General features: G+C 41.4%; 2 protein-coding genes across 6 annotated transcripts; both read right to left on the bottom strand.

The window, feature by feature from the left end:
- Positions 1–763: 763 nt before the first annotated feature.
- CH25H (cholesterol 25-hydroxylase) lies at positions 764–5254 on the bottom strand. Of its 5 annotated transcripts, none has more exons than XM_017839180.1 (2): positions 5190–5254; positions 764–2246 (listed from the first exon to the last, which is right to left on the bottom strand). In XM_017839180.1, exon 2 carries the CDS (start codon positions 2123–2125, stop codon positions 1301–1303), a length of 825 nt encoding a protein of 274 aa, XP_017694669.1. In that variant the 5' UTR covers positions 2126–2246; positions 5190–5254; the 3' UTR covers positions 764–1300. The 5 variants fall into 5 exon arrangements, with proteins under 5 accessions (XP_017694669.1, XP_017694653.1, XP_017694674.1 ...); XM_017839164.1 differs by lacking the exon at positions 5190–5254 and adding an exon at positions 5049–5182 and having other exon boundaries at positions 764–3509; XM_017839185.1 differs by lacking the exon at positions 5190–5254 and adding an exon at positions 5049–5182.
- Positions 5255–8030: 2776 nt separating this feature from the next.
- LIPA (lipase A, lysosomal acid type) lies at positions 8031–21249 on the bottom strand. Its single transcript, XM_017804079.1, has 9 exons — positions 21048–21249; positions 19401–19521; positions 15408–15606; positions 14986–15095; positions 14245–14381; positions 12647–12793; positions 11384–11455; positions 10273–10344; positions 8031–9643 (listed from the first exon to the last, which is right to left on the bottom strand). The coding sequence occupies exons 1-9, from the start codon at positions 21150–21152 to the stop codon at positions 9410–9412; spliced, it is 1197 nt and encodes a 398-aa protein (XP_017659568.1). The 5' UTR covers positions 21153–21249; the 3' UTR covers positions 8031–9409.
- Between the last annotated feature and the right edge of the window lie 185 nt (positions 21250–21434).

Genomic DNA, 21434 nt, shown 5'->3' with positions numbered 1-21434 from the left:
TGAAATCTGGTTGAAGGAATCATCTACTTTGTAGAAACCCTGTTTATATTCCTTGGTAGGTTTTTCCATGCAAGTAACAATTAATTGATGTGATTGTGAAGGACCAATGCTCCCTTGTATTTAGAGGCTGCTTAATGTTTTGTTTTCACACCACAAATTTAGTGAAAATTACACAAGCTTCTCGAAAATGTAATAATAAAATTTCACCATAAAATTTCACCATAAAATTTCACCATAAAATTTCACCATAAAATGCTTTTTAAACTGCATTCTTCAATATCACGTTTCTACAAAATCAAAAACTATTTTAAAATAACATATGACTCTGGAGAAAAAGTAAATGGTTTACTTTTGAAATAATACTACAATACTTTAATAATAAGAGTCTGCAGCTCTGAAATTGAAGTGGATGTCAGTCTCTTTTCCCAGGTAACAAGGGAAAGGACAAGAGGAAATGGCTTCAAGTTGTGGCGGGGCAGGTTTAGATTGGATATTAAGAAAAACTTCTTCACCAAAAGGGTTGTCAAGCATTAGAACAGAGATATTTCAAGGGTGTGTAAATGTGGCACTCAGGGACATGGTTTAGTGGGGGACTTGGCAGAGTTAGGTAATGGTTGGACTAGATCTTAGAGGTCTTTTCCAACCTAAACAATTCTATAAGTCTAGAATTCAAATAAATTACACCTACACAAAAGGAATCATACATGCTCCTAATATGAATAGAGGAATGAATAAAATGAAACATAATATGATTTTAAAAGAATGACCATATTTATTTTCTATTAAAAACAGACAGTACATCAAGGTTGAAAATATAAATATGAAAATTATTGCACAGTTAGCCAACTACCCTGGTTTGGCAGCAATATTTTACAATATCATTGCGCAATAAAATGCTCTGGCAGATTAAACTCTACAAAAATCCATGATGTGTACCTTTTCTGTTTACATCATAAATCATCCTACAACAGTAAGATAATTGTTCTGGCGTATGTATAAAACATCATACACTAATATGATACATGCTTTATGAAAGCCGGAAAGAAGGAAAAAAGAGAGAATGTCTCTTAATGCTTCCCTTAAACCTTTGACTCAAATTTAAGCAACAGATATTCACCTCCCCATTTGCAGTCATTTAACACAGGCAGTTCAAAGTACACATACAAATACACATATATTAAGAGGCTTTGTTATAAATAGCTATTGCTTTAACAGGCAGATTCAAATATACAATCTTCTGTATGTCTTTAAAAAAATAATGTCCCAGTTCAGTCTATAAAAAATATGAGTTTGTCCATTCTTAATTAGAATGTGACTTGGTGAATGTCCCGAAGAGTTTGTCCCAGTGTGTGAAATAAGGAGCATAGTTTGATTTGAATTTCAGATGGTGGAGATCATGATGTGGTGCTCCTCCATACAAACCAAAAGGTACAAGTCGGTGAGTTGACCACGGAAGGTCGTATCCTGAATGGTCCTCTACTGACAAAAAAATGTTTACAAGGAAAAAAATCATTTCTGTCAAAGGATGGCATCCAAGGAGCAGTGGGTTAATAGCAGCAAAAAATCCCAGTGATAATAACTCCCATACACTGGAATACTGTGTAGTAAGGGCAAACGTCGACACATGCTTGTGATGCACCTTGTGGAAGGTCTTGTAGAGCCAAGGCACCCTGTGATGAAGCAAATGCCACAGGAAATATTCAAAATCAAATAGCAGCAGGCAAACTGTTACTTGCAGCAGGACCTCAGGCAGCGCTGGAGCTATCACTGGTAGATTCATTGGTCTCCAATACCAGTGGAGAAATGTCACTGGGAAGATCAACATAACATGGTGATACACACTTTGAATAATGCAAGGCACCATCATTCCAAGCGTTGGATAGTTCTGTGGCTGGATTTTGTATTTTCTCAAGTTTGGTAGTCTAATGCTTAAGAAGTCCAGTGCAATATACGGAAGACAGAAAGCCATGTATGCTGTAAAAGAAAACAGCACTGGAAAAAATGGTGACTTGATCAATGGCTCCTTTGCTGCGACAAAGTCCCAAAGAGACTGTAGGCACAGCCTGTGCCGCCGCCCCTCCATCGTGTAGCGGAGCAGCGCTCCGTCTGGCAGGCTGCAGTTCATGCTGATCGCAGTCTGAGAGGGCTGTTAATCCCGCAGCCTTTATCTGCTCAAGAAATAGCTCCGCCCCATCAGAAATCCTCCTTACATAGTAACGTGCCGCTTTAAAGAGGAAGTTCCTTTCCTGTATACAGAGATGATATAATGCATTACAATCTCAGAGCAGAATTAGCTGGCCAAAGTAATCACAGAGCTCTACAAGAGACTCACAAAGTAGGAAACACAAGCAGAAGTGGAGAACTCTTAACAGTGGAATTCAAAGAAAAAGGGATGGAAAATACTCCACTTAGTGCAGACACTTGAAAAATGCTGTTTGTTACTAATTTTTAAACTGCGTCATCATCCTTCATTATCTTTTTGCCTTTATAGGTAAGGAAATACAAATCAGCTTTTTTTTTTTATATGTGACTGCTACCAAAGATGTATGGGTACCTAAGCACCTGGTCTGACCTGTGGGTCATGTGGTCAGTAATGGATGTGTGCAAGTCGTTATACAAGAGGCTTAGTCAAAACCTTAAGGAGACCTACACTATGCTCCCAGTCTGAATGTGGTGGCTGTGACTTATCTCCACCTACTTTTGAGGCCCGTTCTCCTTCATGCACTTGTACTTGACATGGAAAAATTTTAGAGTAGATGCAAAATTGAGCTAACAACTTTTGAAGAACAAAGTATCTCCCTGCTTTGGAGAACAAGGTAACACCTCATTATGCTTCCAGATAGATACCTAGTGACAAGTATTATTGCATTATTACAAGATTCACTCCACATCTCCACAGGTCTTTGAGCAAGATGATATGGAAATCATCCATTACCCGAGTATCAAACTAATGTAAGCAATTAAAAGGTGCACCAGTTAGACCTATATCCTTTAAAGGATCTCCCTGTGACCACAGGCAAGCACACTGCAGACAGAAACTAGCAGGCTTGACTCCTAACTTTTCTAATTTGCTAAAAATATTTTAGGGGTAAATGATGGAGGGTTTGATTTAATCACTAAGACATCACTTCTTTTGTGCTTTTAGAAAAAGAAAAACAAAGCTTTGAACACTTAGGGAAACAAAGCTTGCCATCAGCTTCCTATGAACTCACTTCTTTTGTAGGTACAGAATTTATTCTACTGTTGGAAATGAGCTCAGCTTCCTGGATGACTTTATTAGCTTGTTCAGATGATTTTAGCTCTTTGCTAATCAAAAAAAAAATCTGATGGGGGAAATGGGAGACAGATTTTCCTTGCTTCTCGATAATTAAAAATGATTAATTAGCAGTGAGCTTTTCTGAATATGCATGAACTTGTAACACGTTTGCTCTCAGTCTCAACCATTTTCTCTTCAGTAGATTCTGCTCTTAAGGAAGATTTTGCTCTTTCCTTAGGCTTCGAGGGGTTTGCTGAAATAGTAACATTAGCTGTGCTATTATTCAGGCAATCAGAATTTCTTTGTTGGAGACAGGTCTACCTGTCCCACATACATTTTGGAAATAAATTCAGATTCTTTGCTATTGTGAAACTGTTTTGTTGAATTCAATTAATTCAGACTGTTAACTGTAGTGAAATTAAAACCCATTAAGAGACACCAATCTAACAGATGAGGATCTATATCCAAGAGCTTAATATCAATCTTCTGACTGTATTTTACAATAAGGACATGAAAAATGCATTTGTAATATAATCGTCATCTGGGTCTGAGAATATTCATGTGATTTCTGTTGATTTATATAGCTACAATCAGAAATTAAGTTTCCCAGGTGGGACACATGATTCTCTATTTCATTAGAATTATGAAAGGACTAAATTTATTCTATACAGTATTCCATGTCTGCCTAAAGGGAGATTGACAGTAGTTGCTCAACTATCTTAGAGACACTCCCCTGACTAATCCCTACAGCCATGTCAGGTTTTAGAACCACTGCTGCCTACAAACTAAATTTTAAAGAATAGGCATTTTGCCTGCAGTTTAGGTCATAGAAAAATATTCTGAGGTCCCTTAAGGAAGAATAACGGAGTTCTGCAGTCCTGTTACTAGTATATCCCGCAACACAAATCCCAAGCAAGGCGCAAGAGAGCAGCACTTACCTGGGAGGCTGGCGCCGCCCAGAGCCGGGTCCGCACCGAGCCTGGCCCCGCGGCAATGGGCTCCGCCACGGGAATGGGCTCCGCCACGGGAATGGGCTCCGCGGGGATGGGCCCCGCGGGAATGGGCTCCGCCACGGGAATGGGCTCCGCCGCACGGCTCCCCCCGCTGGGATCCCGGCCCCGCTCACCGAGCGGCTGCGTTCGGGAGGATGAATCCTCACGCATGAGAGGGCAAACCCTCATCCTCCACAAACCGTGTCCAAGCCGTTTGGCTCGGCCACCAAAATGCACTTATGACACATCTCCGTTTCGCTCACTTCAGTTTCTTGGTCAGCGTAAGGTACAACGCGAAGAAAAGACCGAGTACACGCAGATCCTTTCCGTACCTAATTCAGCAACACAACCCCAGCTTTTTTCACTCAACTTACAATGCTGCCAAACTTTCCCATGTGTTACAAGAATCTAAATGGCTCTCTCAAAAGCTCGAGACTCCTGCTACAGAGTTTAGGTTGAAGGGCACATAGTTTGGAATGAGGCCCCACAAAGGGTCTTAAATAGATTCCACATGAGCGCAAGACGCAAGCACCTACCCCAGGCTGCACTGTTAGGTACAAGCTACAAGGTAAAGTCAAATACTACCGTGGGTAGGAAAATGAGGAGAAGTTAGCAGAAAACTAGAAAACTAGAATCAACATACTGAAATTAATACAGCAGCAGAGGGAAAAATTCTTTTTCTTTCCTCCTCTCCTCCCCCTCTGTATGGTAGTACTGTTGTTGTACCAGAAGTAAGGCAACATCGCAGTGCATGCTGAGCCTTCTAGCGGGAAAAGGGTGCTGGGGAAGAGGGATGGTACCTTGCTCAGGACCAGTACCAGGGAAGCAGGACAGCCACCAGAGCAGAGGAAGGCAGCGGCAATCCCTGCTCTCGTTTTAGAGGGAATCGTTACCATGCTGGGCACGCACGGTCAGCCCGCGGTGCTCACACCGCGACTCACCTGATCCCGGGGCCGGGGCTCGGGACGCTCCGATCCCGAAGCGGCGGCGGCTCCGGGGGCGGGTCCCGCGGCCCCCCCGCGCGGCCGCTCCGCCGCAACAGCGCCCCCCAGCGGCGCCCGCTGCACCAGCGCCCCCGCCGCTCCCCCTCGGCACAGCGGGAACAGCGGGCACACCGGGAACACCGGGCACAGCGGGCACAGCCGGCACAGCGGGCACAGAGGGCACAGCGGGCACAGCGAGCACAGCGGGCACAGCCGGCACAGCGGGTACAGCCGGCACAGCGAGTACAGCGGGTACAGCGGGTACAGCGAGTACAGCGGGCACAGCGGGCACACCGGGAACACCGGACACAGCGGGCACAGCGGGCACAGCCGGCACAGCGGGCACAGAGGGCACAGAGGGCACAGCGGGCACAGCGGGCACAACGGGCACACCGGGAACACCGGGCACAGCGTGTACAGCGGGCACAGCCGGCACAGCGGGCACAGCCGGCACAGCGAGCACAGTGGGCACAGCGGGCACAGCGGGTACAGCGGGTACAGCGGGTACAGCGGGCACAGCGGGCACAGCCGGCACAGCGGGTATAGCGGGCACTGCGGGCACAGCGGGAACACCGGGCACAGCGGGCACAGCGGGTACAGCGGGCACAGCGGGTACAGCAGGACGCGTCCTTCGGCCAAACGTCCGGCGGTAACAAACTGTACGCTGCTCTGCAGCAGGACAAAACGCGGTAGGCACGGCCTTATAGGCGTATGGGTTTGCAGGGAAAGAGGAGCTTGGCGTATTTACCAGTTTTGAGCTTTTTCATGGGTTGGACTCAGCGGTCTTAGAGGTCTTTTCCAACCTAAATGATTCTATGATTCTAACCTATAGCCCCCTTCCATTTAGTTGTTCTGTATATTCAAGTGCAGGATCTGGATACAAAGAAGGGACATGAGACTCCTCACATGCCAGGCAAGCAGCTTGAAACCTGAGCCCGTGGGGATGCCAAGAATTTGAGGATGAAGAACACATATTCCCCTTCAGTTTTGATTAAAAACTTTAGCCTAAACACAAAATACTTTTCTCAACAGAACTAACCCATTGTCTTTATCAAATTCTTAATCTCTACCTCCCCAACTAAGCTTAACTCTGTTTTACCACCTCTTCCTATGCTGAGGCACTTCTACGTTGCTCGAGTTGATGCATATAAACTTTTGTTGGCGTTATCACTAGCCATGGAATCACTAATTAGCCTAAAAATGCTCAGCCTGGGGCTAGTGCATCACTCAGTACACTCCATTAACATACACACACTCCACCATCTTAGGCCTTCTGCATGAAATGAACAGTGTGAATGTACTTGCAGATGACTACAAAAAAATTCTTTTCAAATTCCAAGCACAAACATGAGGACAAAAACATGTGTCTTTACATCTGTGTTAGCCCTCACAGGTCCAATTGTTGTCATCTCTAAGTCAAAGCCCTGGATTGTGTATTGTCTTCAGATGCACACAGGTGTGCGCATCAGCTGAACAGGGACTACTTTCTTCTGGCTTTCTAGTAAAGTTTGATCATGTCACTAAATGCTGAGACCAAGTCAGATGAAGGTGTCCAGTGCCCTCTGTTAAGCTGGTGCACTTTTATATTATCCAAAGCTGATGTCCAGCCAACCTTCAACATCATATATATACACACACACTTGTAACACACAGATGTTTATAAAACAGGCACTAAGTATGTAAGATCTGCTTAGAAAAATGTACCATCCACCGCTGCTGATTCTTATTAGATCAAGCTTCTTGCTCTTCTCCTCTGTGTTCAAGGTGTTTTATTTTGCACATTTCTTTCCACTGACACCTCTGCAACCTTGTGTCACACAGTGCTTGTCACTTTAGCCAGCCAGGGAGAGCACAGCAGCTCACAATTTTCATAACCATCCCTGCTCCAGTGAGGGAGAGAAGCTCCACAACGGCTTTTATTTCCAGGCACATCAGCTGACAAAGGTGGCAACATGTAGGATTTAATACACTCCACTGTCTTGACTGCACAGCTGTAGTATTCAGAACATACAGAACAGTATAGACTCAGCATATTTATTATTGTAGGTGAAGGTGGTCAAACTGTGGTCAAAAGCTGGTTCAGGTGTGCCATGGCAAAGATTAGTTCCCCGACTTACTGTGTGGTTATATGCTATTTATGAGATTACCAGACAGCCTGTTAAGCAATCCAATTACCCAAGGTTTAAGAATATGATACAAGAAGCTTTCCACCCTGTCAGTGGTTTGAAAGAAGCCTCACCTGAAGGCTTAGAAAATTACTCTGTCTTGTGAGCAATTATTTACAAGTAGTACCTTACTTACAGTCTTGCAAAACAACACGAATGGCCTTTTAGGTTCGGCTTGGGAAAAAATTCTTTCAAGGAAAAAGTAAAATGAAGCTTACTTGGCTATTTTACTTTTTTATTGTGCTTGTTTTACGGACGAAAAGCTGTGAAAAACAGATTTGGCTTTCTGGATTCTGTCTCAAAGATTCACATACACTCATGAAACAGGAAGTGAAACACGCCACACCACTGCAAATGCCAAGCAAGTCTCATGTTTATTGAAATATCTCAAGGTTAATAAACATGATGCACATGGCTCTTGCCATATCACATACTCTCACAACAGCTAAGTTAGCCACCTTGGATTCCTACAGAAGCTTCCTTTCAGCACAGCAAGGTGAAGCAAATCTGGCTGATAAAAATATAAAGCAAACTTAGAGGTCCTGCTAGGAATTGCAACCAAAATATCCTGAACCAATGAACCACTTTTTCCTTAAACAACACCTGACAATTCCCTGAGTCTGAATTAGTAATAAAATAAATCCAAACAAATAAGCCCTAATTTATGGCTTATGAATATTTTTTCAACTTTTTTTTTTTTTTTAGTAAAAAAGCGTGGCTCAGTTTAAAATGCACAATTTCCTATACCATGTAGAAAGGCTCTTTATCCTGTTGGGATTACTGACAGAAATCTGGGTTGAATCCAACCATGGCACAGAAACTATCACCTGCACTGAGGCAACTAGCTCTGGAGATTGTTCATTTGCAATGGAACTTTTAGGTATTTCAGAGGAGCAAAAGTCCTCTGCATAGTCAATAGAAAGAGCTCCAAAGTAAGAACTCTGAGGCAGATGTGAATCCTCTTCCCCATTAAATGGGGGCTTAGCCCCAGTTTGAAGTGGAAACTGAGACAAATGGAACTGCTGTTAATAGTCAGACTTCTCCAGGCTGTTGTACAGTTCCTGAACACACTGGTGGGGAGCACCATATAAACAGTTAAGAAGTAAATTGATCTTCAAAGCAGCACATGATTAAAGGGGAAAGTCCACTCAAGCTGTAGAATTAATGCTTTGGCTCTTCTCCCACCAGTAGTTTACTGGGAGAGCTTGTTTTCTAGTTAGTGGTCAGTGCAAAATGCAAGTATATGTTACGTCATTCCCTTGAAAGCCATAACCTATTGACAAAGTTAACTGAAAGTGGTTTTCTTTGAACCACTACTCTTGTTCCAGGAATCTGTGAGGGCAAATAATAACCTGTATCCATAGCTGGTACGTGAAACATGAAAGGCTTCAGGGACACCATTAAATCAAGAAAATGCAGCAATGAATCAGTCCCAAAATAGGACATTTTAACAGACAGTGGTCATCTCTGGCTTCATGACAGTTCTTCTGGGCAGTATTGAAAAAGAAAGTAATCTGATGTAGCTAGCTTTTATGTGATGGCTAAAATAATAACACAGCCAAAAGTCACTAAGTGCTTTGTAAAGTGCCAGCACCAAATGGGTCACTGCAGTACACAGAGTACTTGTGAAAGGTACTGAGAAATGGCAGTGTTTTATGCACAGTGAAATACTTATTGTTTTAATTTTCAAGCAGCTGACGTGCGGAATGGACTAACTTGTCTTTCAGACACGTCACTAAATTTATGTGCACGTGACATACTCCTTTTGTGCTAAGTCCTACTGCTGTGTTTTGAGTACCATGCCACTGTGTGCAAAATCAGCAGAATATGATGAGGAGAGAGAAATAATACTGAAAAAAACCCAACCAAATATGAATCTAATTCACTTTTCGTTGCTGGCATTTTAAAAATGCATCATACTAAACAATGCAACATTATTGCCAGAAGAGTGTATTTTCCAAAAAAAAAAAGACAAATTCTTAGTGAAGTAATACTCTGAAATAGCATGTCAGTTTAGAGATACTTCCTAATCATGTTAATTATTTCATTATACATGCGGTAAGGTGCATCAAGGCCCCAGATGAAATCCAAATGTTCCCATTCTGGAATGTTTTTGTGGTAAGCCAAATTTGTGATCTGAGTGAGCAGCATAGCAACATCCTTTGGGTCTGCCAGCCAGTCCTGTCCACCAGTCCACACCGCAGTCGGTACAGTCATCTCTTTTATTTTGTAGAAAGGGGGAGTAGACTGAGAAGGGGGAAAGTGAAAACAAAAGCATTAGAAAGAAAAAATCTTCAGTATGATTCTACTTTGCAGTGTAACTGCAAGAATGTGTCAGATTCTTTTTTTCTTTCGGGCAGCTAGAGATGGAGGTGGAGTCCTGACTCAATCAAAAATGTAACTGCAAGAGTCCTGCAATATTACAGCATGCCTAGCAGTAAAGACATGGTTTGAGGAGTTTACAAGACAGCAGGGTAGCAGAAGTCTCAGAGAAGGCATCCTGTTCAAGGTATTGTGTGCAGCAATTTAAAAATAAAAATGCACAAAGGTTAAACAGGCTAAAGGCAAGCAACACACATGAACTGACACTTTCTGCCTAATGATGAGAAGTGCAGGGGATCTCACGATCTAGGCTGGCAGGACTCCCCCTCAAGAAGCAGCGTGCCTCCATAACTTCATATCCAAGGATGAGCTCCATACTGAACTAGGGCTACCTCAGAGCTTTTTTTGGTTTTCTTTGAAAAAGCAGATCTCCAACTTGGTTACTGGATAACACTAATGGCTCTTTAGCATGCAGCATAAACACAGTACTGAGAGAAGCGCCTGAGGACTATTTTCTTATGACACTCAAGAATTAATCTGTAAAAGATGTCTACCTGGTTGTAGTGAGCCATATTTGCAGCCTTGCTTCCCCAGTCATAAGCTTTGAGTTCCCCAGTTTTCACAGCCTAGAAATAAACAAATACACATACAAAGAACTGCAACACTACCACAAGAATTACAAAGTGCAGGTTGTCTGGACAACTGGCAATGGCAACCAATACAAACAACAGTGGAATACCAAGTATTAAAGTGTCACTGCTTTGCCCAATGTCACAGAAGTGGGAAACACTAACATTCAATACCATTAGACTTTGTTCCTTAAGATTCCAAATGCTCTCATAGCAATAGTAGAAAAGATTAAGGAAAACAGTTTAGTGTATCCAAAGCCAGGATGTGGCAACTCCACACTTACTTCTCATACATTTACCTTGCTGTCTAAATATGTATTAACAGAGCATGGAGATTTCTTAGAAAGTCTGCTCTGCATGATTTACCATCTATTTTTGAGAAACAGATGTCTATATAACAGGGATCTGGAAAAAAACCAAATCTTCACAGATTTCTTTCTGAGCCAAGAGTTGAACAGCCTTGTAGAGCAGAACACATTGCTTCTGATTAGGTGACCAAGTCCAGCTACAAGATCACAGATAGCACTGAACGCTGCTTCTGTGGCAAATGTTTCATTTGCCAAACTGCTGAGCAAGCTTCAGGCACAACAGTATCACAGGCATTAAACTGTGCATTGAGTTGAAATTCAAAATATACTAATAAAATATAAAATGAAGCCAAACAGAATAGAATAGAAAACCTCCTGTTTTCCACTAGCTAAAAATATAACTTGTAATCAAAACAGGGTTTGCTGAAAGGGCAACAAATACTTGTTACAGCATCTCTGTGAGTTAAGTTATTCTGTTGTGTTTTTTGTTGGCCTGAAGTACTTACAGTTAGCGTATTTTCAAAGAAATAGGGAAGAGAGGTGAACCACTGCAAGTCCTTACCATGAAAAAAGACAACACCTGCTGTTCTGACAATTGACAGTTCCAAATTTCACTTGGGCTATGCTGCACATATATTTTTGGCATTTTATTCTGTTTAAATATCAGAGGCATCAATACTCTAAAAACAAGCTAGAATCACAGACATTTCAGATTCTGCAAACTCTACCTGGCTCCAGTGGATCATGTTTTGGACAGACGTTCCTGCAGGGCAATGTGTCGAATACACATCCACTCGGCTCTGCAACAAGATAATTAACATGTTTTATTCCTCACAGTGCATCAGTTCTACTCATTGTTGCTTCCTGAACAACTAACAGAAACTATTCCATTCCTCTTAACACCGTTATAAACAAAAGTTAAGTGGAACCACAAATATAAACGAGATAAAAGGTTCAGACATTTGGGGGATTAACTACAATTAACTGCAGAACACTAAAGCTGAATTTTAAACCTAATAATGATATCCCTTAAGTTTTTATATATTTAGAAAAGAGAGTGCTGGTATTGTAAGAATTGGGTGCACATAACTAATATTTAGATGGACCTCCAGAAATGTTGCTACTCTACATTTAAACTAGCAGCTGTCAGTCCAAAGTGGTTCAGAGCTTCATACACTTTTTATTTAGAAGTACAGAGTAGCACAGGGAAACTTAAATCCTAACAGAAAAAAAATATTATCAACCATTAAAACTATGAAAACCATACGTGTTGGGCAAGGAAACACTGAAAAACTGTACTTTTTACTTTGATATAGGTTATAAAAAATGTACGCTTTTGCATACAGAGTGATTAAAAAAAGATAATTATCTCACTCCAGTAAAAAAAATTCTCAGCTTTCATCTACCTGTGGTTAAACTGATATCAGTTTTTATTGATTTCAGGGAGCTGGAAACACTTTAAGAAGCACTATGAAAAAAATGCAGTCTCACACCACTTGCTGTTAACCAGCTTTTAGATAACAAAACAAGTTCTGTGAACAAATCCTTTGAAACTAGAGATGCAGATGAAGCCATCAGCAGAGTCAGAAACTGGTCTCAGAAAAATTAATTGCATACATTCACCAAGAGACCAGAAAACTTCAACAGTACTCTTAAAAAGTTGAAAATTATATCTTTATTCCTCAGTTCCTTGCAAAAGGAAGCAAATACTTGCCCCATCATATTAATTAATTTCTCTGATTCTCTTCCCCAAAAGATCTGAAATAATGTATTTTAGTTTTCCAGTAACATTTTAAAAGGTTAATTCTATCCATCCCAATTGGGGAACTAACCTATACAAAGGAAAGACATTAATCCAAACTCAGTATGATGAAGGCAGCATTAGTGGTTTTCTAATTACACTAAAGGTCCATCAGTACAGCGACACACAGTCAATACTGTGTCAGAGTTCACCATAACTTAGCTATTAAAAAAAGGTCACTAGAACACACCATATTCAAGTTTCTCTCATTAAAACCACACAGAAGAAAGAATAAGTTGCCACAAAGATCATCAAGAATTCTGTGGGTGCAAACATGGGTAGCAAGCCACTTCAGCACAGAATTCTGCGGGAGGAATTGCTTCTTTCCAAACATGTCCTACAAAATAACAAACAGACAGGACAAACAGGTAATTGCATAGAATTACATGTTTTCAGTTTTTACACTACAACATTCTTGATGTAATTATTTCCATTTGCACTGGTGACAGATGTGTCCTACGAAAATTATTTATCTCCTTATCAGCCTCGTTTACAGTCCCATGGGAATGTCACAGTTAATGCTTCTGCTACAAAGTGTGCAGTCCATTAACCCCATGAAAAGTAAATGGGAACTGGTAAAATCTTGCAAGAATTCCAAACCTACCCTCAAAATCAAATAAAATTTAAATTCAGTATTTTACAGGAACACTGTACAGCTTCTTGTCATCAGAATTGTTAAGGGCTAAAGTATATTAAGCTGTGTCTGCTAATGTTAAATGGCTTTGTACTTGCAACTTCCTCTCTTCAACCCATGAGAAAAAAACAAGTTGCACAAGCTGTGGTGACCCCTTCCTCTTGATGGATATTTTTAAAACGTTCAAGGATTTTAAAATAGCTCACTAAGAACTTCCTTGAAAGTGACAGCTCTATAAAGCTATGACTGACCCATGGGTTTGTCACTTTGAGGAACTCCAAGCAATCCATTTTTTGCAAGTCATCATGAGAATCAAGTTCCTCAGCACAACATGAACATCTGCACAGGGCACTGATCAGCCATTAGTCTCCTTTGGCAAAGTTCATTATGCAAGGAACAGGAGATCACAATTGTTAGTGTCCCTTTTATGTTAACTGCCTTTGGAGCAGGGAACTAATAATGTAGACAACACATTAAATCAGTACAAGGTACATCAAAGGAGGGTTTATATCACAGAACAAACAGCTTTGTGTGGGAATCTCCATGGGTGGTGGCAAGAAAGTGATGGTTAAAAATGACACACAGCAGGGTGTTCACAATGTCTGACTTCAGGCACTTACTGCAGCCTGCCTACATTCCCCTTGATGTTAATGGGTAAAAGGTAAAATCCTCCAGAGGATGATTCACAGCATCTAAATAAAGCTGCTGCTCTTAATCACCCTCTGAAGGATCATCTTCCAATACGAGATGGCTAATTGTGAAACAAATCTGTTAAAGTGCATGACAATTCGGAAGTATTCTGTATAAACATATCATATGACTCTTCCAAAACAGAGCAACTATTTAATCAATCGTGACTTCAGTAGCTTAAATTCTAGAAAAATGTTAATGGAAAAACATATTTTTATTCTATCTATTAAGTTGTAATTGTAAAATACTACTTTAAACCAATGCAAATTGTTTCACTAGACAGTAATAAAGTCAGAGAAGCCATTGCTGACTTCAAAAGCATCATTATGGTAAAACTGACTCAGAATTCTTGTCATACATTACTCTCTATATATTACTCTCTATACTCATTCTTTGCTATGCTATTTTCAACTAGAAAGGGGCATAGCTCATTCGGCTTAAAACATTTACACTCAAATACAAACCTTGAGTAGCAGGTCAGGAAACTCTCCCAGTTTTACCAGAGGGCTAGTGGCAAACTTGACTGTAGCTACTGGTGCCAAGGCAAAAAACATTTTGATTTTCTTAGCCAGCTGTGGCAAAGTTGAAAAAGCAGCGAAAGCTGTAAACAATGTAAGAACAATTAACAAACCTCACTGTCACAAGTTAGATGAGATTTTTTTTACCGGTAGGAATTCTACAAAAATCTGTGCACAAGTGCGCCAAAGTATTTTTAGATTAATAGTTTGATTGTAGTATCTAGGATCAATTTAGATAATGTAAATTAATCTAGTTACTACAAAACACAAATTAAATGCTTCCAAAAAGCAAATTAATGCTTACTCATCCAACATGTCTAACTCTTTCTATTAGAAGGTCTAAAGCACATGCCTTACATACAGCAAAATATTCTGGAAACAAGAATCTTAATTCTATGTGTCTCACGAGTCTAATTTTGTTATGCACACCTCATCAATTTGTTTTAATAGAAGCCATTCTGCTGGATACCCATGACTTGATTTTATCATTTCAACACCCTTCCACTTTAAAGTAAACACAAAAGGTTAAGTATTTTCATTTTAATGCTGATGAATATTCCAGGAAGCAGCTAAAACCCAGAAGCAGTAGATTTCAAAAGCCCTACTTTTTCATCATTAAACCACATATGTGGAACTTAATCCCATTTCAAACACAGTATAGTCTAACAAATGCATCTCTTCACATACCCATTGTGGTGCCTTGTGAATGGCCAATGTAAAATACTTGTTCCTGGCCAGTTTTTGCCAAAATGAAGTCCACTGAGGCTGGAATGTCATACTTAGCCATTTCATCAAAGCTACAAAGCAAAGACAAAGTCAGTTCTGTAGGTAAAGTTATCAGTGAGAAACAGCTGCACAGAGCTTCCCTGCACTGTTGTCTGGACATAAAGAAACACTTCTTTTGGCTGAATCAGAACACTGGTTTTAGAGTCTTCACACCAAGCACTGGTGAAAGCAATTAATGTTCTACTGACCACTTCTGAATCTCAGCACACTGAGCTGACCACAAAACTCCCCTTTGCTGCCCCTACATATGTGACAGCACACGTAACAAGAAAAAAATATTTTGTACCTTCACAGTGTGATTGAAGATAGCAAGACAAGGATACCTGAAAACCCAGAATTCTTCTTGTTTCACTGTGAAGTGTGTATGCTTCCTGGACCAGGTGTTCCCTCTGCTGTTTCCCAGCCATACATCATAGCCAGCGTCTGCCAGCATAAAGCCAAGGCTGTTGTAATCCAAATTTGTGATCCAGTTGCTGGCATCTGCAAGCAAACCATGCTGCAGAAACACAGCAGGCCTTGGACCTGAAAAATAAAGCATTTATCATAGCTTCCTGTTCATTTGGAATTGAATACCTAAGAGTAATTCAAGTGAGCCATTGCAAGTCTGTTTTAGACTTGCAGTTTGAGTATTTAATTCACTTTATTTCATCTACTAAGACTAGCAATTTGTATAATTGCTATGTCATAATGCTATGAAATCACACGCTTGTTCACAAAAGCTACTTTTTATCACTAAGGATTTTGAACTAGCAGCTTGTTAGTTTCCTAACTTGAAGCTCAAAACAGATAACAAATATGCAAGAAGCAAAAAGGAGAAAAGCAGGAGCTACAAAAAAAAATACAGGTAGCCCTTACAACTGTTTCAAGCTCACAAGGACAAAGCCAAATGGCCCAAACACAGAGGCTGTTAAACTACTTTGGACCCTTCTCCTGCTCCTACACGTGGGGAAGGCATTGCCACATATGTGCTACTGAGATCTTTGTTTTCCAGTTAAGACAATGCCAAACAAGTGCGCTGAGCTCTGGAAATCTCTGCAACTCGTACTGATATTATCTCTATACAACAACTCCCTTCCATTACCAAAGCTCTGGCAGAACCTCAAGACCAGTACAATAGCCAAAAAAATAATCTGCATTTCAAAGGACTTCCTCCTCTTGACTTTAGTTTTAATAAACACAGCTAAGACGCATGTAGAAGGTAGGAAGACCCTCTTCTGACTTCCCCACCCTGAAAAGGTAAATGACACCTTCATGTGGAATACAGATCTAAAAACTCAAGGTTCCTGCTTCTACACAAGGAAAATAAATTAACATCTAATCCTTTAGGAGAAACATGACCTTCAGAAAATACAAAGACCTGTCTCTGTTTCTCATAGTGATACAGGTGTTTTGGGTTTTACTTCTGCTTTAATAACTGAAATCAGATAACATGATAACTTTATCTCAATGCCAGAGATTACACAGGAATTTACAACCTCCAATGACACATCGCTCTTCTACAGTACAGAATCACACAATGCTTCCTCCATTGATAATTCAGACTTGGATCTTTCAGCAGAAACAGCCAAATCAAAACTGTTTCGGTCACCTATACCCTCCATTCCAGGTCACGTCCATAAATATTTGCTGCAAGTTCCAAAAGGCAAATTAGTAATATTCCCCTTTTCTGGCAATCTTTATACTTGTCATGGGGAAACTTTTGAATGCCTGTTTTTCTCATTTTGTTAGAAAAGCCCACGATGCATATTGTGAAACAAGTGGAGCAAATCTCCAGCTATGCCAAACTGGCTCTAGAGACAGTACCGTTCAACACAACTGTTTACTCTGCTGCAGTAATATTAATTGATATTAATAGGATTTTCAAGCCTAACACTGAATTTGTTTCCCTTTTAGCTTTGATACCTTTTTCCCTTTTACTAAACTTATATAAACCAGCTTCTGATTTTTTGAAGAATAGGCTCTCCTCAAGCTGCTATTCCATGTTTCATAACATCGGAAGGGGAAGACTGTTTAACTGCTTCAACGCTTTAATTCTGTTCTCCTGTTAACCTCCAATTCCTGCCAGTTCCTTTTTCACTTTACTAAGTAGTCAGCAGATCTCCACGTGAATTGCACAATCATATGGCAAAGTGACTTGGATGATAATAATTATTTTCTATCACCTGTGATCCCAAAAACCCCAGAGGGGGAATAAAAAAGGCAGGGCCTTAAACTACCCTTTCTGCATAGAACATTTTGTTCTCTTCACTATAAACCCATGAAGTTGAAGACAGACTTATTTCCATGCCCTTCTTACCCATGCTGTGCAGTTGGTTTAGGTTTTTCTTTAATATTAAAACCAAAAATCATCCCTGTTTTGCTTTTAGGTTCTCTGGACATTTCTCTTTTTTTTTTTTCCTAAAGAACTGTGGGTTTCGTTCCAAAACATCATGTGATACATAATTCCAAGGGATCCTATTCACATTATGCAGGTATTGCAAAAGAAAAATACGGCATATATACGCTAAGTCAGCAGTAACACATCATTGGTATCTTTCTGAGAAAAGATACCAAGTCTATAAAAACTGAAGATCAACATGAACTTTGAAATCTTCATTCTCGCAGGAGCTCATACTTCCACAAATGTGCTCAGTAATCCTTGTTTTTAAAATTAAAGCGCTCTGCAAAACGTGAACTTGGGGTCGAGGGTGCGGCAAGGGGAATGTGGAGAATTCCCAGAGGTCAGGAAACTTCTGTTTGCTTATGTCATCAATGAAGGATTCAACAAAATCAACAGGTACAAAGGCAGCCTGTCTTTTTCCTGTGGGTTTCTCTGAATTTAAGTACAAAGACACCTGCCAAGTTTGATGGGCCTCATCCATGCACTGATCTTTACACACCCTTTGTGAGAGAAAATGGACAATGCAAACATCCTAACCCACACCAAACCAACAGGTAAGGTCAGGAAGACTGTTGATTGGCCTTTGGCAGGGGAAAGGGTTTTTCCACGAGTCTTGTTCACATCAAGGCTATAGGACAATCACTGATTTCTTTTTTGAGCTCCATGATTTTATCCCTAATCCTAACTTCTTTCAGTCCAAAGCATTCTAAGGCAGTGCTTAGAATATGTACAGTTTCTATTCAAATGGGCTGCTGTTGTACAAATCTCTGTACGAATGTTTATAAGGGATGGTGTCAAGACTGATACCAAACTCAGCCACTACTTGTTCACATAGTCTGTTAACACCACATGCAGTGTATGAGCATAGCAAGTCAAAGGGTACATGTCTCTCCTCTTCCACATCCATTTGTCTCATTTTTAAAGCATTTCATCATCCAGTCCTCACTAAAACCTTTGCCCATATTGCTCCCTTATAAGTTTGAGCTTACATTCCTCCTATCCTTTCTCTCCCCTGCCTCCTCACCTGTACACCTCCTGCATCTCTTCCATGGTTGTACATCAGCTTTCACAGTAATCCTTACAGCTTGTAACAGCACTCTGGTAGCATGTGCCAACGCTCTCCCAAGGCCTCATCAAATCACATCCATAAAACAACCTGGCTGGGGGTTACTGACATCAACTACCTGTTACACATCTTAATTTGCAATATATTTTTAAATGTTTTGTACTCAAGATATTCTGAAGCAATTTTATCCTTTTCTTTTTTAACCTATTTAAGCAGCTGTGTGAAATATGACATCCCAGTAGTATGCAGTATTGGTCTGGCTTGTACCTTACTGAAAAGGGAGCTTCAGAGAGGTTAAATTTAAGAAATAAATTCTTATTTTATGCAAAAATCAAGCAGTAATTATTTTGTGAACATTCTAGTGAGAACTCTTGCAGTTCAGTTATACTGCACCAAAAGAGGTACACGATCTGGCCCTACTTCTGAAAACAATCATGCATTTTAAACAAACTACTTGTTAAGAGGAACCATTTTTAAAAATGGGGGTTGAAATAACCCAACAATGTTACAACCAACATCTTTTCAGGAGACTTTATCACTTTAAAACCCCAACAAATCTAAACCCTTATTTTTTACTTGCCAAAAAAAAAAAATTAAAAAATCAACCAACCATGAACAGCTTTGTATTAATGACACAAAAAGATAATGCCAGGAAAACATAGCTTTTTAAATCCTTTTCCCTTCCTTTATTCAAGCCACTCTACAAGTGCCTAATCTATTTTGGCCACAACATTCACCAATAAAACCTTCTAATTGCATAGGTCATGTAGTCTTTAATCTTTTTTCTGGATTATTACAGGAGCAAAAGTTTTATAAATCAATTGAGCTTTTTCACTACTTCCCATTTTTCCAAATGGACAGAAATCTTACCTTTGCCTCCCTCATGGCCTTTTCTTCCATAAGGAATTCTATTAATGGAAAGGATATACCCATCTTCTGTTGTCACTTCGTACTCCTCACTAGGGTATCCCCTGAAGGTGATAATTTCGCTCTGAGGAAAGAAAAGAAATCATCTTGGAGCCAGACTGTCAGGCTCCTCAGTCCAGGAACATATGCAAAGTACTTTGGGTTTCTTCTAAAGACAGCAATGCAAAATTAAAGGATGTGGTAGGAATATGCAATACCACCTGCCCATTCAATGCAGGCAGGTTTTCTTAATGAGACTTACTCCAGTACAGAGTCAGAAACTAGCCAGCGCACAGACCTTATCCCAGGAATCTGAGAGGACTCCCTAGCCTGTCCCTAGCCACATGGTGCTCACGGCAAGAAAGAAGATGGAAGTTTTGACAAGGAGATTATGGTAACAGGACAAAACACCGAGATGCAGATTTGGCAGACAAAAATTTAAATTGTTTGCTCTCAAGAAAACAAGTATCTTCTGGTATTAAATAAGTGAGGGCAGAAAAAACTGGCTGGCACCACTGCGGCATATGGAAGGAAAAGGATGTGCCATTTCTCTCCTTTCTCCTCAAGCCTTATGTCTGTTGCAGAGCTTTAAGTGACTTTGTTGACAAACCAAAAAAGAAAATAACAATAAAAATCTCTACACTCATTTAACCCTATAATTTCATTATTAGTTTTATCTTCTATCTCTTATATCTTGGGCTTTCTGTTATTTTATTTTGATGCAACTCCATTAGGGCAGTGAGCTTGCTATTCAACTGGTTTCATGACATCAGCCTGTCTTGAGAAAATGTAAGAAATGCAGGACATGATCAGAGTTCTACTCTTAGACTGCTGGGCAAGGAAGGGGAGGAGAATTTAATTATGCATGCTATTTCTTTTAAATATATCTTTTATTATCCACAGTGACACTAACATTCCAAAATGATTTCAAGGCTAGCTTCTATTCAAATGCTATTAGCCTTAGACTAAATGATTATTTTTAGTCCTTGTATTTGCATTATCCAAGCACTTCTATTCTCAAAGACTTCGAGCATTTCTAGCTTAAAGTATCTCCTCGCACATGTGAAAAAAATCGCAGTTTAGATGGGGCACAGGAAAGAGCAACTAATACCAGTTACCAACAGCTACCAACAGCAAATACGTTCACGAGTTGGCTACTGCAGCAGGAGGAGAATGAAGTTAAGAGAGTAAATGGGGAGAAAAGCAGTTCTGGATAAGAACACGCGACCGCGGCGCTGAGAGCACTAGTGTGCTCCATGAACATCCGCTTTTCTAGCAGTTAAGAAAGAATGTCCGGACTCTGGCAAAAAAACCATAGATCTACGTCAGACAATATGTGAGAGAAAGATTCGCCACAGGCAATAGGGGACAAAGAAGGACCTCGAAGGAGGAGAGGAAAAGAGAAAGAGGAGGTGTAAGCAGCGGGTGTGAGCAGCTGCAGCCCTGGGCTGGCCGCGCACAGGTGGCCGGAGCCTCCGGGGCTCTCTCCGCGGCTGCCGAGGTCGCCCAGCGCCCTCTGCGCCGCTCCTCGCCCCGGCACAGCCCCGGTACCGCCCGCGGCCGCGCCCGCTCACAAGGCTCGAGCACTTTTCCCCACGCCGCGCCACTCACGATGTTCATGTTGGTTTCGGGGTCCACATTCCTCCTCCGTGCGGCGAACGCGCCCGAGCCGGCGATGCTCTGCAAAAGGAGAGCGGCAACCACCAGGGCCCGCATCCTGGTCCTGCAAGAACGATGCGGGACACCGCGGGGAAGCAGAACCCGGCACGGCTGCGAGCGGGGCCGGTCGGGGATTATGTGCCGCCCCTCCGGGACAGGGGCGGGGGCAGCGGCGCGGCCGGCGGGGCGAGGGCGGGGAGGCCGCCCCAGCGGCGTGACGAGCGCGGCGAGGCTGGGCGGGGTGTGTCCCACACCCCGGCGGTGCTTTGGGCGGAGAGGGGCGGCTGCAGCCCCGCCGGGCCCGCCCGCGCCCCGCCCGCCGCCGCTGCCGGCGCGGGG

Source organism: Lepidothrix coronata, unplaced genomic scaffold (assembly GCF_001604755.1).
Source record: "Lepidothrix coronata isolate B3197 unplaced genomic scaffold, Lepidothrix_coronata-1.0 Scaffold8, whole genome shotgun sequence".
Taxonomy (NCBI): Eukaryota; Metazoa; Chordata; class Aves; order Passeriformes; family Pipridae; genus Lepidothrix; species Lepidothrix coronata.
Note: the sequence above shows the minus strand (reverse complement) of the source record. Positions and strands in the feature narration are given on the sequence as shown.